We start from the raw sequence: 15,878 nt of genomic DNA on the forward strand, positions 1-15,878 counted from the left end.
GCGAGCATTATGGTTTAGTAATTAGGGATCATTTATTTTTTCTCCCGAAACCCATAATCTGCAACAATTTTAAAAGGTGATCAAAATCGAAACCACAGTATATAAGAAAAAAATACCTCTTGTCGGGATTGAGCACATTCCTTCAGTTCTTCCCACATGTGGGCAATTTCAGCACTTTTGGCAGCAATTTTGGTGGACTCCGGATGGTTTTCTTTCAGCAGGGTGGCCGTGGCATTTTCCAAATTCGATACACGGTCATCATTGGAGTGAATGATGGTGAGAAATCCTTCAAACTTTTGAATCAAGATCTGAACAAAAAAAAAAGCAAAATAATTAAAACCAGAGCAGTGACAGGTTTGAAATACCTCGTTTGTAACCCAAATAACATAATTATTTCAGACATAAATTATTTAAACAGACACATAACATTTCCCTTCCTTGACTTAGTATGGATTTTTGAGGGTAAATTGTAGCTCATAAATTGCAAACAATGTTATATAGAGTTAGTTAAATGCACATAAAACAAAATTAGGCATAAAAATTACTGATTGAGGCGAACAGGTGTTTATGCCTAAAGAATCTCTTTCTAAGTACTGAATCAAAGCAGCAGGTACAAAACCACGACTCGATGATCTGATGAAACAGGTCAAAATTCAAATCCTGAATGCCACCAACACTTTTTCTAAAAAGTAGGTTCTGAAGTTTGGGGTGGGGGTCTTATTCATAACGGCAGACTTATGTAATATATTATCATATTGTACATATTATTCAAACTTCTCATCGGTTAGGCAACAGTGATGCCATCACTCGGTTTCGACAAGTTCTGTATCTCCCCAACTCTACTGAATTGCTGAATGGGGAGAAGGGGCTTTCCCTAAAAAAATAATGGTGAACAGGATTTTGAGTGAAATGGCAGGTGGTGTACTGTGTGAAAGATGAAGTGATGAATATTGGTCGCCAATAATGATGATTAATTGGAATTAGAATGAGTGTTGTGGGTCATTAGAAGATATTTCTCAAGCATTATTCAAGCAAGGAACAAGCAACAACCAGGATAAAACATTTTTACAAACAAAAACACAGGAATGGAGATCAACTACTTTTAATGATTCTTTTATCATGAAACCCACCTCTACATGCTCGACATCTTTGCCGTAATCCTCCGAACTGGCGATGAGCATCTGGTCCTGAATCCAGGCTGCCACTTCGTCTGCATCTCTCATGAAGCCGAAGAACCTCCTGCTCTCCTGCAGCCTGTAGCCTCTCTCCTCTGCCAACTGCTTCAGCTCAGAGTAACTGGACTCCACTTGATGCTAGGGGAAAAGAATGTGTTGAGTACAGGCGTCCCTCCTATAACACAGTACTTGTGCAATACGGTTTCGATACCACACAATGCAAAATTTGCTCTCGTTATAACATGGGTTCAACACAGTATAAAAATAGAATGAAATATTACACGGTTTTGATATAACGCAATTTTTAAAAATTGAATTTCATTTTTGCTTCAACTCACTGTCGAAAAACACATAGAAAATAACAGTAAGCAAAATTTGGCAAAAGATAAATAGAAAACTAGCAATATAAATATTCAATTAATTTGATTTTATACATATTCAGAGCAAAAGTAAAATATCTTACTGTTGCTTTGACGTGATGATAGAGAGCCCCCCCCCCCCCACACTCTCCTGCACTGAGCTTTTATAACAGCAGTCTGCAACAGGTGGACTGCAGTTTGGGTTCGAATTGCAGAAGATCAAAAACTGGACTGCCCAAAATGTTTTAAAATTCTAAATTACACAATTAAATTATTTAAAAATAATTTATGCAGGCTAGAATATCTTTAGGTGTCATTTTTGTTATTTTTTCTCCTATTTTTGAAGTAATCACTGCACTGATTTAAGTTTTTAACGGTCAGTGTAGAATATGAGAGTTTTGTCTGCATCTCAATAACAAATTTTCACAAGTTTTTCCCCCAACTAAAATTACTTGTTGGCCCCTGGTTTAGAGCTTGAGACAAGTTACATTCAAGAAGACTTTTAGAACACAATTTTTTACTTAAAAAAAATGCAACTCACTTGCTTTTCTGTAATATTCTCGCTGTCAAAATGTCCTCTCTCGACGAGCCCTTGACTTAACTTTGCTAACTTGATAACATTATTGTTGAAATTGTGAATGTCTCTTTCCAATCCATCAAGTTTTTTCATCAAGGACTAAATAAAAAATATCATTTCAGTTTTTTATGACCAACTTTTCACCACACGAAACAATTTCAGTTCCAACAAATATTTCTGATAATATGTCTTAAATTGAAATGTAGCATAAGGAGCAATGATAAGCAATTAAAAATGATTCGAAACAGTAAATAAAAAAAGTGATACAGGCAGTTATGAACAACACAATGATAAGAAAATCTATCGAATATTATAAATATTAATGATGACATTCCAAGCTTGATGTGTAACAAAATTCTAAGAAGTTTATTCAGAGACTGTCACTTGACACTTGACACCCTCAGAGACCACCCACACCTACCAATTACTTGGTTTATCGGTTTTAAATGCTCAGATAAATCTGAGCAAGTGGGTCTCTGAGGAACTTTATTTAAATACATAAAAATACAGAAAAAATACATTGTTATCTGTAACAATCTTGATTTGCTTTTGACAAAAATTTTGGTAATTTGACATTAATATATGTAATAAAGTAGCCAAAACCAATGCATAAAGGCTTTACAATCATACAATTAAACATAAACGACATTAGAGAGTTGTTGCTTTATAGAAGATAACGTGTTAAAGTGTAGAAAAAACCCCAAATTTAAACGGTATTAACTATTGAAGAAAGAAAAATTGTGTGTATTGGTCAACGCCTTGAAACATAAAGCCTTCATTAGCCAATAGACTGAAAATTGAGTTAAGTCTGATGCAGGTATGATGTTGTGAAAAGGCAATTAATATGTTTTTGTTGAGTGAAAGACTATGATTATTCAGAGACTGTCATATGAATGCTGCAAACTGTTGATGGGCTCTGTTCCAATTTTGTGGAACAAAAATCAAAGCTCAAATCAGTCACAGCAAAGTAAATGCATTTGAACAAAACAGAATAGTTTACATTTTTTGAATTAAAAAAATATGTATACTTCACAAAAACTTTTATGATAGATTCTGCACTTTGTTCACTTGAATTTTGCAAGTAATGAAATTCAAAATGAATGGTAGACTTTCAGATTTTTTTGAGCAACAAAGAACATTCTCATGCACAAGAAATAAATACACAAAACAATACCTGGACAGAATCTTCATCCTTTCCTAGGTCTGGGCTAAGCAAAAGGGGCTTCCTTTCTCGGATCCAAGATTCTGCTTCAGTAGCTTCAGAATAAAACTAAACAAATGAAGTATAATACAAAATAAACATTGAGTGAAAACATGTGTATGAGACAGCAAAATGAAGAACAAGTAAAACAGCTGCAAGAGGATTTAGATCATATTACTAAGTGGGCAGATAAATGGGGTATGGCAGTTAATGTAGGGAAATGTCAAGTGCTACACTTAGGTCATGGAAATAAGCGTATGAGATATCGTTTGCAGGGTTCAGTCATAAATCAGGCAGAAAATGTTATGGATCTGGGTGTCTTTATAAACCAGGACTTCAAGTTTAGTCAACAGTGCAGTATTGCTAGTAACAAAGCCAACAAAATGCTTGGGTTCATCAATAGATCTATTTCAAACAAATCTAAGAAAGTTCTTCTGCCTTTATATAGGAGTTTAGTAAGACCTCATTTGGAGTATGCTGTTCAGTTTTGGTCGCCTTACCTGAAGAAAGATATTTTTGTATTGGAAAGGGTTCAAAGAAGGGTAACTAAATTAGTAAGGGGACTCTCAGAGTTAGATTATGATACCAGACTTAATAGGCTTAACATGTATAGCCTGGAGCAAAGGAGAGTCAGAGGGGACATGATTCAGTTATTTAAATTTATCAAAATGAAAGATGTAAATGGATTAAATTTTTGCGGGGAAAGCAGGACAAGGGGTCATTGTTTTAAGCTATTTAAATCTCAGGCTAACTTGGAAATCAGGAAAAACTACTACTTTAGCAGGGTCGTGGGCACTTGGAATAGCTTACCGGAAGAGGCGGTAATGAGCAAGGGAGTGGCTAGCTTTAAGAGGGCCATTGATCTTCATTGGGGACTAATTAATTGACTAGGACCAGCCTAGCTGGGCCCAGAGCCTGTTGCTGGTCGTCACATTTGTAGTTGTATTTGTAAAAGAAACAAGCTGTTTTCATGGCTTTAATTATTACTTTTTTTAAAAATCAAAATGAAATAATACATAAATGAATGATCATATAAGATAATCTCAGCAGTGCTTTTTACATCTTTTTAAATAATAATAAAAATATTTATCCTAAAAATGAAATGAGACTCTTTAGAATTATTTTCATTTGACAATTGAATGGTTTATGAATGAAAATACAGTGAAACCTCCCTTAACGGACACTCCCGAATAACGGACACCTCTAATTAACGGACATTTTTGCAAGTCCCAGTCCCTCAATATAGGCCATTCCATGTAATTCACTCTGAATAACGGACACTCCGAATAACGGACAGTTATTTCACAAAAAATTTTCCTTGCAATCGTACCGTTTTTTTTTTCTTTTCACAGAATATCTTAGTAACTGATTGCCTTACAAAGCTTTTCATCCTCCACAACTGATATCCCCCCCCCCCCCCCCCCGTCATTTCCTTATCACTGTTTCTTGGAATTAAAAGGGTGGTAACGGGCAGAGGCAGCGATTGGGGCTTAAAAGTTGGTTGCAGAAAAAAAAAAGAACTAAAAGGCATGGTACTTTTTGTGGGCAGCAAAAAATGAAAAAGAAAAAAAGTCATAATTTTGTAACGGCTAGTTTTGAGAGTATTGAAGCAGATAAGTGAAAACTGATGTCAGTCTAACAATTAACATATGTTTTTCTTAAGATTTTAATGAATTTTGTACACTAACTATTCAAAAGTAAAGATAAAAAAGAGGAAACTGGGCGCTTTTTCTAACTGGGGCTCTCGGGAGATGCAATTGAGCAGACCGGCGCCGGTGGTAGTCGGCTTTATGGCGCCATGGTTTCGTTGGGTTGTTTAATTTTTAGATATGAAAAAGATTTGCCCATATTCAAGGTCATATTGCCAACTGTCAATCATGCAATACTGATACTCGATATAAAATAAATAAATTAACCATAAAAAGTGTGTGGGGGGGGGGAGGTGGGTTGCTTCGCCGAATCGCCGCCGTTGGTAATGCAAAAAAGAGATGTCAAACTGTTTTAACTGATTACTTTAATTGATTAAATGCTTTTTAAGACGAGTGTGTGCGGTCAGTATACCTTTATTAAGAAAAAACAGATTAATTACACTTGACGTAAAATGTAGAAAACCTTTCGCAATTGTTTCGATTATGTTCTACAAAGGGAACAACAGTCCATTTTGAAAAAGGTAAATTAAGTAGTTCCTCCTAATAGCGGACACCTCCCAATAACGGACAAAACTTCTAGTCCCTTGACTGTCCGCTACTCGGAGGTTTCACTGTAATCAGTGATCAAAAATGTTGAATGAAATCAATTTCAAAAAATCATACTTTTGAAACTACTGTACATGTTACAATAAGTGATACATGAATTTAAAAAGAAATGTACTAAGTTTTGTTTTTCCAATAAAGTTCAATCATGCAAATGTGCTATGTGTAAGCACGTCGTGCAAAATGTTCAATTTCAAATGCCCAATGTTGAAGCACTAGTTACATGACAACATCCAGTTCGTTTCACACATTTTGGAATGTCACACTATCAGTTGTTCTGAAGTAGAGAATGCGTTTTTGAAGTTTTTGCACTGTGTTTGGCATTGATAGTTGATAAACGGTGTCTTTGATGCAACTTTAATAAAAGAAATCATGCGTGTGGAACTGAATTACAGGTCAGACGTTTGCCATGTAACAAGAGGCTCACGTACTGAACCCCATTTGTGATTGAAACATAAAACTTAGTACATTTCTTCTGGAAGCCATTAATGAAAAGTAAACAAAGTCTCACAACCGCTTCAATTACCATACAAATTTGAAACATGAATAGTAAGCCTGGACTTAGGAACAATTCTGAGCACCCTTAAACTTCGGAATCACAAATAAAATTACAAAAAGCCCGAAAATCTGGATTTCCTTCTGAGATTAGATCCATCAAATTTAAGAGATACAGAAATACAGTTAAAATGAACGCGCGCGCGCCAAAACTATACGATTGATAAAATGCTCAAAAAGAAAAGAAGGAACTTTTGTATTTGAATTATTCAATCAAACAATTTAAAAGAATTTTTACCTTCAGGGAGAGAAAAAATAAAAAGGTAAGTACTTTCTGTACAGCAAAATTCCTAGCAGCTTCCATTGTAAAACTAGCAGGTGGAAATTAAAGAATCAAGTAAATAAATACAATTATTTTCCAAAAAATGACAAAAGAGTTTTGAGTATAACAACTCTAATAATTATCATAATGCAATTTACAGCTTACAGCATAATACCCTCCTTCTCCACAAGAAAAAGGGTGCCTCCCCAAGATTGAGAGCGCCATCCCACGGAAAAAAGAGCAAAATACCCCTAAAAACACCCCTCCGCTAAAAAATTTCAATAGCGTAGTCTGCGCCATGACCCCCTTCTAGGTGAGGCACCCAACAATGCATCCAAACAAATAAGTAAGAATCAAACATCATGCATCTCAAATATTAATAACAATGCTTATGACAATAATACAAATATTTAAATAGGTTTGGTTATAAAAAAAAAAACTCACCATCTGAGACTCCACGGCATCGAGCAGCCGCAATTTCCGAATGCTCGACAGATCCTTCAGCTGCTGAAGAGAGGACTGAAGTTGGTTCAGTTTCTCTTCCACGCTGACAGCAGCAAAATGCCCGATCCTGATCATCTGCTTCCCCTTGCTGATGACTACGGCAATGAGGGGCTCGTGGGCATGAATCTCAGCTTCAAGAGCCTGGAGGGGGACAAATTCATCTTTGAAAATGCGATGGAAACTATTTATTTAATTAATGGCTAAGGAGTTTCAAAATTTACTGCTAAGCTTTAAAAAAAAATGCAATTAAGCACCATACTATCCATAGTATACTAAAATGGATTCGCACAGGAAAAAGCGATTTCGTCACACACCTTCCAACATTGCAAGAAAAAATCCAGTAGATGATAAGCATACACTATAATATGGAATTGTTTATTGTCATTTAGGGAAAAATAGGAATATTTTTGGTATCCCTCAAAGTACTGTCAACCTTGTTAACGTGAACTTGATGGGGACATCAAAAATGCTCGCGTTAAACTAATTTCACATTAACCAATTTCCACATTTACTAGATAAGAAGATATACACACACGTTTGTTTCTATCACACAGAAAATATACGAGCCAAAGTACACTTATTCAGAATTGCACACACAAGCACTGATATGTATCACAGTTCACGTTGACAGGATTCGACTGTATCCTCAAATGTACTAAATTCCACATACGTAAAATGATTGATTTAAACCAAAGAATAAAAGTTAAATCAATACTAAATACATAATTAAATCTTATTTTAGGAAAAATAAGAATTGTAGATAAAATGAGGGACAATCTTTTCAAACATGGATTTTCAAGGACTCTTATTTCTTTTTTCAAAAACCCCCAGTTAAAGGAATTTTTTCCAAGTTCTATAAAAATGGAAAAATTGGGAGAAATGTTCAAAATTGAGGAAATGCTTTAAACTTTTTAAAATTTCATATACTCTCCTATGTGAATCCCTGGCATCAAAGTACCTCTCTGCCAAATTTGACAACGGTCTGACGTAAACTGGGTTTGTTCCAGGAACATACCTAAACATAGTCTTTTACCTAAACAAATAGTTCTTAGCAGTTTGAAGATTGCAAGTTAAAACTAACCTGGTGCTTCTTTTGAAGATTTTGCACCGTCACCAAATTGTTGCCCAAATCCGTTGAAGCTGCTAAAGGCTCTTTCTCACTCATCCAGGACAACTCATCTTCTACATCCCTGTTGAACTGATGCAGAAGGAGAGAGTCTTCTAAGTTTTCTCTCCTGATTTGCACTGGATCATGCAGAGATTGATATCTAGAGAAAAAGTATCATTGAATTCTGAACAGGTTTAGTAAAGAAAGCAATTTACAACACCTGTCTATTACAAACAACTTTGCAACCCTACTTCATAAGAGGCGATAGGGGAAGAAAACCTAAGAAATTGCTGTCATATCCTCGAGGCAATTTATGCTTTCTATTACAATTAAATTCACACTAAATAACCATAAGTATCTCCAGATGCTATTTGTGCAATTTTAACCTTGTTATTATAACCTATCACAAAGGTACACATTCAATTTGCAAATGAAGCACCATTTTAAATATTCAAGAGAATTTTACCTGTTGACCGTAGCTAAGGCTTTTTCTTCAATTTCCTCTTTCAAAAAGTGGTTGCTGTTCTGAAAGCTCGTATTAAGGTCTTTGATTTGTTCTATGTTCTCCGCATGGTTGTTGATGTCTGTCTCCAGATGCTGTGAGAAAGGTTGCAATTAAGAAAGAGCACGCATACGACATTATTTTCAACTTTTCGAAAAGAAAGAGTGCTTACCTGATGCTTTTTCAGCAAGTTTTGTACAGAGGTGAGATCTTTGCCATGATCTTCCGATTGCAACTGAACTTCTATTTCATCCATCCACATATCCAAATCATCCAGCATGCGGTTGAATTGAAGAGCCTGTTGTATGCAGGTTTTGGTAAACATTAAAAATATCAATAAATATTGATAAACACTATATAATACTACACATATTTAATAATAAATACAATCATTTTTATCAGTGTAAGATGATACTAATGGAAAGAATGTTTTAAAGTTTTTAAAATGTAGCTAAATTCATGGTTCACAGATTTAAAGATGTACTACAAACTTAAAATATGAAAGTTATTATTATACCAAACATGTTATGAACACAAAGTTCAACACATAGAGCACTTTTAACACTTACAGCCAAATTTGCATTTATAAATCCATGCAATGAATCTAATAGCACAAAGTAAATAATAAGATAGCGTGCTAATGCATATCACATTTTTTACCCATTTATATTTTTCCCATGTTTTCGGTCATTTTAATCGTTTTCTTCCCCCATTTTGTTGTTTTTTTATTTTCTTGTGCATTCCACGTTTTCCCCGCGTTCCCCGTTAAATTTCGCGCACTTTACGATGTCAAATATGCGACTTATTCACTTTTCCTAGTGTTCCCGCTAGGCCGTTTTCGAAGGGCGCAGCGCCCTGTCCTTTTGCATATCAGCAGAATGCGCCCTGCCCTTTTTTTAGATCGCGAAATGCGCCCCCGCCCTTTTCAAAAATAAGAAATTGCACTTTGTATTTTTAAAAAGATGCCTCAACCATCGTTTCGACCTGCCGCGATATCGGGGCAATTTTATTTGTCCAGCGATCGTCTGCAAAAACGCCTATGTCTTATCCTTGTTCCCAGAATTTCACCTTGAAAACGGCCCCATAAACAAAAGGGGAAGCAAATACCTAGCAAAGACCAAGAGGAGATGAGATTCTCAGAATTCAAACACGCTTATCAGTAGGAAAGAAAGGCATGTTCTTCCTTCTACTGAGGGTGGGTTTTTGAAAATTTGTGGGAAGGAGTAGGGTCCTCTGGAAAGGGAGAGATCTTTGTTTCATTCCTTCTCATCCTTGATCTTCTGAGAATCAACAATGAGAGAGGGAATAGGACATTTTCCTAACATTTCAGCCCTTTGTGTCCGTTTTTCGTTTGCACGTGGAAATTAGGCTTAGCTAATTTTAGCGCATTGCTAGTGATTGTGTAGCAATCTTTTTACATCTGTTTCTGGAAAGTTAACTTTCTGATAGTTTCCTAAGAAGAACATAGTACAAAGCTTACTGGGCTAAAATGCAAGGGTATTTTTTTAATATCTTGGATTTTTAACCCCCATCCCCAGCCCCCCCCCTAAAAAACCATTTAAAATGGAAACATATCGCATTGACAGGGCATTCATTCAATTCTTTCCTTTTTGCTAAGTATTTTTATTATCTTTGTATATGTGTGTTGTGTGATTCATATAACAGTTTATTTAAAACACTTATTGACATAATAAAAAGCATACTTTTGACATACTCGTGCTTTTTTCTAGCTAAAATGATCTTGCACTGTTTCTTTTTCTTCTATAAATATTATACAATTGATTTTTAAAAAAATCACAAAATTAAAATGCTGATACATTAAATTTTCACAAAAATTGTCCGAGATAAAAATCTTAGCTTGGTCCAAGCTGCTTATGCATTGCATTTAGGAGCGCATACATCTGCCAACACATTTGTGTTATGAATTTGAACAACTCCAAGACTAGGAAATAGAGCTCAAATGAAGTCTTTTTAGTTTTGCAACTTGCTACCACTGCATTTTTGAAGCACTGCATACAGTATTTTAAGTTAATTATTCTATTTGAAGTGTAATATATTTAAAAAAGGAAAATTTACACTCATCACAATTTTGATGTCTACTAAAATACTTAATGGCACAATGCACATTACTAGGCAGTTTCTTTGGTAGGAAAGGGAGATCAGTAATTAAATACTCTTCTTCTTAAATTAAAATTGAAAGGGTTTTGAAATGCCTAGAATTTTTTTTTACTCTTATAGGTAGTTAAAATTATGGCCTGAAAAGTGTTGAAAAATACCCAAAGTCAAGTTTCAGCATTAGCTAAATGTTCCTTTAAAGTGGAAAATGTGCTTACCTTAGTGGTCATTTGTGTGTGTGGGGGGGGGGGGGTGAGTTAACACCTATTCTGAAGACAAGTGCGTTTTCTGGATGAAATCATATTTAATACTAAAGTCAGTGGTGAGGGCAATCGAAGGGGGGGAGGTCATGGTGTAGAATAGACTGAATTTTTGCAAGGTGTTTTAAGTGTTATTTCTCCTCTTAATGCATCATTGGTCTTGGGTGGGGGGGGGGGGGACACTGCGTTGGAAATAGTGCCCTTTTTTAAAAAAGTGCCCCTTTCAAAGGCCAGCACCCTGCCCTTTTTTTTCCTAGAGTGAACACTACTTTTCCCATTGTTTGGCTTTTTGACAATTTTTCAAGCGTCGATCCGATTTTTTGCATCTTCTTGTTGGCCATTAAAATGGTGTAGCGTCCCCTTCCCTTCGTTGTTTGGGCGCCAAACGCACTCATTGGTTCCCGCGCATCGCCGCGTACCCGGATCCGATCGCTCATTTGCCGATTCTTTTTTCCACCCCACTACACTCTGCTTGCTGCTTCCAGTGCAACCGGACGTGCTTCTCGAGGCTCCGTTTTCTCTCCGATGATGGCGAAAGAGATGGGATTGTGCACGGTGTCATGGGACGGCGCGATATGATTAAGACCTCAAAATGAGGTGAAATTTTTTTTATATTTGTGTTACGTAATCATGATAATCAAGATCGTTATACTTCGTCGCAGCCGAAGATGAGAGCATAGGAAATCTGTTAGGCATAAATGCCTGTTAATAACAACAGTAAATAATCCTATCTCATCACCTCACAACACCAATAGTAAAAGAATGTTTTTCCTTACTTATAATGTATTACCAATCATTCTGCATGACTGGGGTAAAAGAATCTTATCAGCACTCATTCACATTGGTCGAATCGACCGAATGTTTGTTTCACTTTCGTTCACCCTTGGCGGGAACTCCGTTGTGGATGACGTCATAGAAAGCTTCTAGAAGAAATCTGAAGGCACGTGTGCTTAACGATAGCAGTGATGTGTCCGTTCACGTGACTCGGATATGCTAATGACCCGGGGGGATATTTAAACTGCTCGCGGCTTTAGTTCGCTCTCTCTTTGATCATCTCTTGTCGTGGTAGGCGGTCGCTCGTTCGGCATTCGAACTTGCTTGTTCGTGCTGTTCGCACTTTATTAGAAATGATTAGCTGGACTTAGCTTATTTCTCAATGGGTCTACTTCATCAAAGTTTTTAGTCAATAGTCATGCAGTTTGCGTTGCACTGTTAGTTATATCATGCAGAAGTAGCATGTAAAGAGATTATGTTGTTAGTATTTTATTTTTATCATTTACAGCGTGTTTTTATCTATTTACATTATCGTTTAAATAAACTTCATGAAAGTTAGAAATAGTTTGTCAAGTCTTATTTCCGAACTCACTCTGCTAGTATCAAAGAAACATTGGGGATATATTATTAGATTAGAAATTCTCCCCAACAAAATCCATCACCTGTGTGTGTGATGGCGTCCGATGGCGGCACGCCGAATGCACCGGAATCGAGCCCTTAATTAACTACCCTTTTGATGATCAACATGGCATGAGGTGACGACATGGATCCGCAATTACCCTGAATCATTTTTAATCGTGTGATGATCTCAACATTGTCACCATGGAGATTACCAGCCAGCGCCATTTTTTTTTTTTTTTCAACGTACACTACCTGCAACTGACATCTTTGATCATGATCCATCCCTGAATTACGCCCCACCATCTTCATAGTGAACTATCCGTCCTCCGTCCATTTTAAATTGAATATTTCACCACCATCCGAATGAACTCCCCGTTTTTTTGATCTTTAACGAACTTTGCAAACCCCAGCTCCACTTTTTTTGAACTCTTAAGTCTGTATTCCTCGCATTTGTTTTTTTTTACTAAGTGAGAAATGTTCTGGTGATCACCATGCAAAATCCCTGTCTTCGTGTCTGCTCTGAAGTTTAACATAAAATAAAGAATGTATGGTAATGAATTTTGTGCTTACTATCGTCTACAAACACACAACCCCCGGGTAAGTCTCTTTTAAATTTTGTTCTTTGGCATTCAAGGCAGTCGTTGGTCTGAGGTTATGCGCGGCTGCGATGCTTCCACTTCCACGGCCTAAAATCGTTATCTTTTTGGTTTTCGAATAACTTTGCAAAATTAATCGCGCGCATCACGACAGATAGCATAAACAGAAAAAATGCAAATTTAATAGCATTCTGGAAAGAATTGTTATCGAAAATAAATCCAAATGGCTAAATGAGAGACTCTCCAAGAACAAAGGACAAAATTGGTCTAACAAGGAGGGAAAGTATAAAGACAACTTGAAAACATAATGCGTAAGTAACAACATATTTCTGAAGAAAGCACAATAGAATGATGAAAACAACCGTCTGTCATCTTCAGCCAAAAGTAGTTTGTAACTAAATGAAGGAGTGGGTTTTGTGAGGTGATATTCACATAAAATATGGGACTACACACTACTAAACAGTTCGAGTCTTGATTTTTAGTTATCGCTTATTCAAAAGAACAGAAAAACTACAAACTTTGAAAAATATGAAATGTTGTGTGGCTTAAAACTTGCAATTAAAATTGCATTGCATGTGCTTCAGAATTACAATGAAGCTTAATGAACTGTTAAAAAAATGAAAATGACGGCTGAATGTAGGCTGGAAAGAATAAGTCAACTTTTATTACTTTCTCATTCAAGCTTGGCATTCACTTTAGAAGTTCATACATTTCATTCTGTGTTTTATAGGATTTACTTTGTCACCGCACAACATTTTCATACTGTTTTGAAGAACATTATTTTACACATCTAAAAGCTCCATTTTCTAGAAAAGAATGTTTCCTTGCAACTCAGAAAAATATCGATGGAGGTTACAAATTAATGTATAGTGCAAGTCTGAAGAACCGAAAAATGTACTGATAAACTAATCCTTAATTTTTTTTAAAAAAGCAAATAAATATCTACAAGAAGAAGTTTTTCAAGAAGCAATACAAAAAAAAAAAAAAAAAAAAATTAATCATTGTACAGTAGAACCTCCTTAATCAGGTCTAATAGGGGATCAAGGAAAGTAGTGATTAAACATTACAACATATAAATTGAGTTGAGGTATATAAACTACTGTACAAAGTTAAAATAGTATTTGGAATTCAGGAGAATAAAATATAAAACTACACAAAAGAAAACTACAGACATGCAAACTCACAGCCTGCTAAAATACTGTTACAATTTCTGTAAATAGTAATTATTATTGTGATGAATTTATTGTAATCTGGCTAAATTTGGCGTTTATTCCATTATTTTTCATCTAAAATTATCTTAGTAACGTAACCTGTAAATAGTTTCTTGTAATGTACATACAACCCTGAACATTCGACTGAAGTATACGGTCCCCTATTTCTGATAAGATTCGCGAATGAATAAAAAGAAAATATGAGAAATTGGTAGAAAGTTGCAGAATTTTGTCGAAACTTCTCTAGATTTATAAATAGCCGGGTGTCTTGTGAATGAGGAAGAGAGTCAGTTTTGCTTTCTAACTGTGGAGTCTCGTTTTCAGCCATTGGGCTGTAAAATGTATTAGCGTTTGTGCTGTGTTTTTGCGTATTTTGATGTAAATACAAGTGTTACCGTTGAGTCTACAGAGTTAATTGATATTTGCCTAATTGCTATGGTTAATTTAGCAGCTGTTAACGATGTTTCTTGAACGTAGTTGTAAATAAACCTCCTGCGTTTTCTCAAGAAATGTGTCGCCATTTAAAGAAAGTTTGAAGTTGCATCGAATACGTAACAATACATATTTGAGCTAACTCACCTTTTTTTAATACAGTATGTACATATATGAATGTCTGTCTGAAAAAAGCAAAGTCCAGTTCAATAATAAGCTGGTCCAGATTAATAAGAGTTCAATTGTCAAGTAGCAAAGTAACAGAAAAGATAGCACATTAACTGAAATTGGTTCTTGTTTGTTTTTTCTATGGCACTACTACCGTAATTTCGGGTAGATAAGCCGCGGCTTATACGTGTTTTGAAGTTGAAATTTAACATCTGCGGCCTATCTGCCAGGGCGGCGTATCTGAAGAAATTTCCCCCCCACCATTCTTTCTTAGTGCTTTTCATGTTCGCCCAATCGAGTGGCAATGTTAAAATTCATTAAAAAACGCTAGTAGAACTCTCAAATTGCACCATGAAACAGGTTTTTCATTAAATTTAATTTCTCACACCCTTAAACCTGCGTTAGTTTGCGCCGATTTTACCGCTGTTCGCTGTTGTTGTTCTTTCCAGTGTTGCCAGATTCGTGATGATAATATACGTTTCACTGGGCTGAAAAATGGAGGAATCGCTAGCTTGTGTGAGTTAGAGTCCCTATAGTCTGAGTAATGTTTTTTTTTTAAATGTCTCGATGATAAATTTAAAAAAAAAAAGAATCAATTGATAAAGGGTAAACATTTTTTTGATGAACTGCTAAGTATAACAATGATTTGAAAACTTTTCATCCAACCAATTGTAGATGTCATCTGGCAACACTGGTTTTTTTTTTTGTGTAACCGTAGCATTTTCTGATTTTTTTTTTTACACGAAGTTTATTCCATTTTTATCTGTTAACAAATGCAGGTTGGGCCGTGGTAGCCTGATCGGTAGGGCATTGGACTCGGGGCCGGAGGGACTCGGGTTCGATCCCCGCTGGTCGAAGACCCACCGTCGTCATTAAAGGGGACTGGGCGACGTTAAATATGCTCGTGGTCTCAATGTCCTCCAAGTGAAACGATACCTCTGGGGGTGCTAGTACCAGGTAGCTATTAGCTCTTGGACTAGTTCTAAATTCTCATTAACTGTTCGATCCGGTGATGGTGCTGCCATCTATCGGTATATAAAATAATGGAGGCAAGGCACTAGTATGCAGTCCTCGACATAAATACAGTTGAAGTCAGTTGTGACTCTTGAATAGAATAGAATAGAAATAACAAATGCAGTTGCTTGTTACAGTTTTGTTCTAACTAAAATAAATAATCGCATCCGTACATATGTATATATAGAGGGG

At 35.9% G+C, this 15,878-nt stretch overlaps 1 protein-coding gene across 1 annotated transcript in view; it reads right to left on the minus strand.

Moving 5' to 3' along the window:
- Window positions 1-15,878, minus strand: part of LOC129232194 (spectrin beta chain, non-erythrocytic 5-like) — a 138,542-nt gene that overhangs the window by 23,178 nt on the left and 99,486 nt on the right. Inside the window, exons 61-68 of the mRNA XM_054866435.1 lie at window positions 8,668-8,793; window positions 8,460-8,590; window positions 7,967-8,153; window positions 6,826-7,026; window positions 3,286-3,381; window positions 2,076-2,210; window positions 1,131-1,313; window positions 117-308 (exon numbers count right to left, since the gene is read on the minus strand). Of these exons, the coding sequence (XP_054722410.1) occupies window positions 117-308; window positions 1,131-1,313; window positions 2,076-2,210; window positions 3,286-3,381; window positions 6,826-7,026; window positions 7,967-8,153; window positions 8,460-8,590; window positions 8,668-8,793 (1,251 nt within the window). The remainder of the gene's footprint in view (window positions 1-116; window positions 309-1,130; window positions 1,314-2,075; window positions 2,211-3,285; window positions 3,382-6,825; window positions 7,027-7,966; window positions 8,154-8,459; window positions 8,591-8,667; window positions 8,794-15,878) is intronic.

Source organism: Uloborus diversus, unplaced genomic scaffold (genome assembly GCF_026930045.1).
Source record: "Uloborus diversus isolate 005 unplaced genomic scaffold, Udiv.v.3.1 scaffold_11, whole genome shotgun sequence".
NCBI classification, from domain to species: Eukaryota; Metazoa; Arthropoda; class Arachnida; order Araneae; family Uloboridae; genus Uloborus; species Uloborus diversus.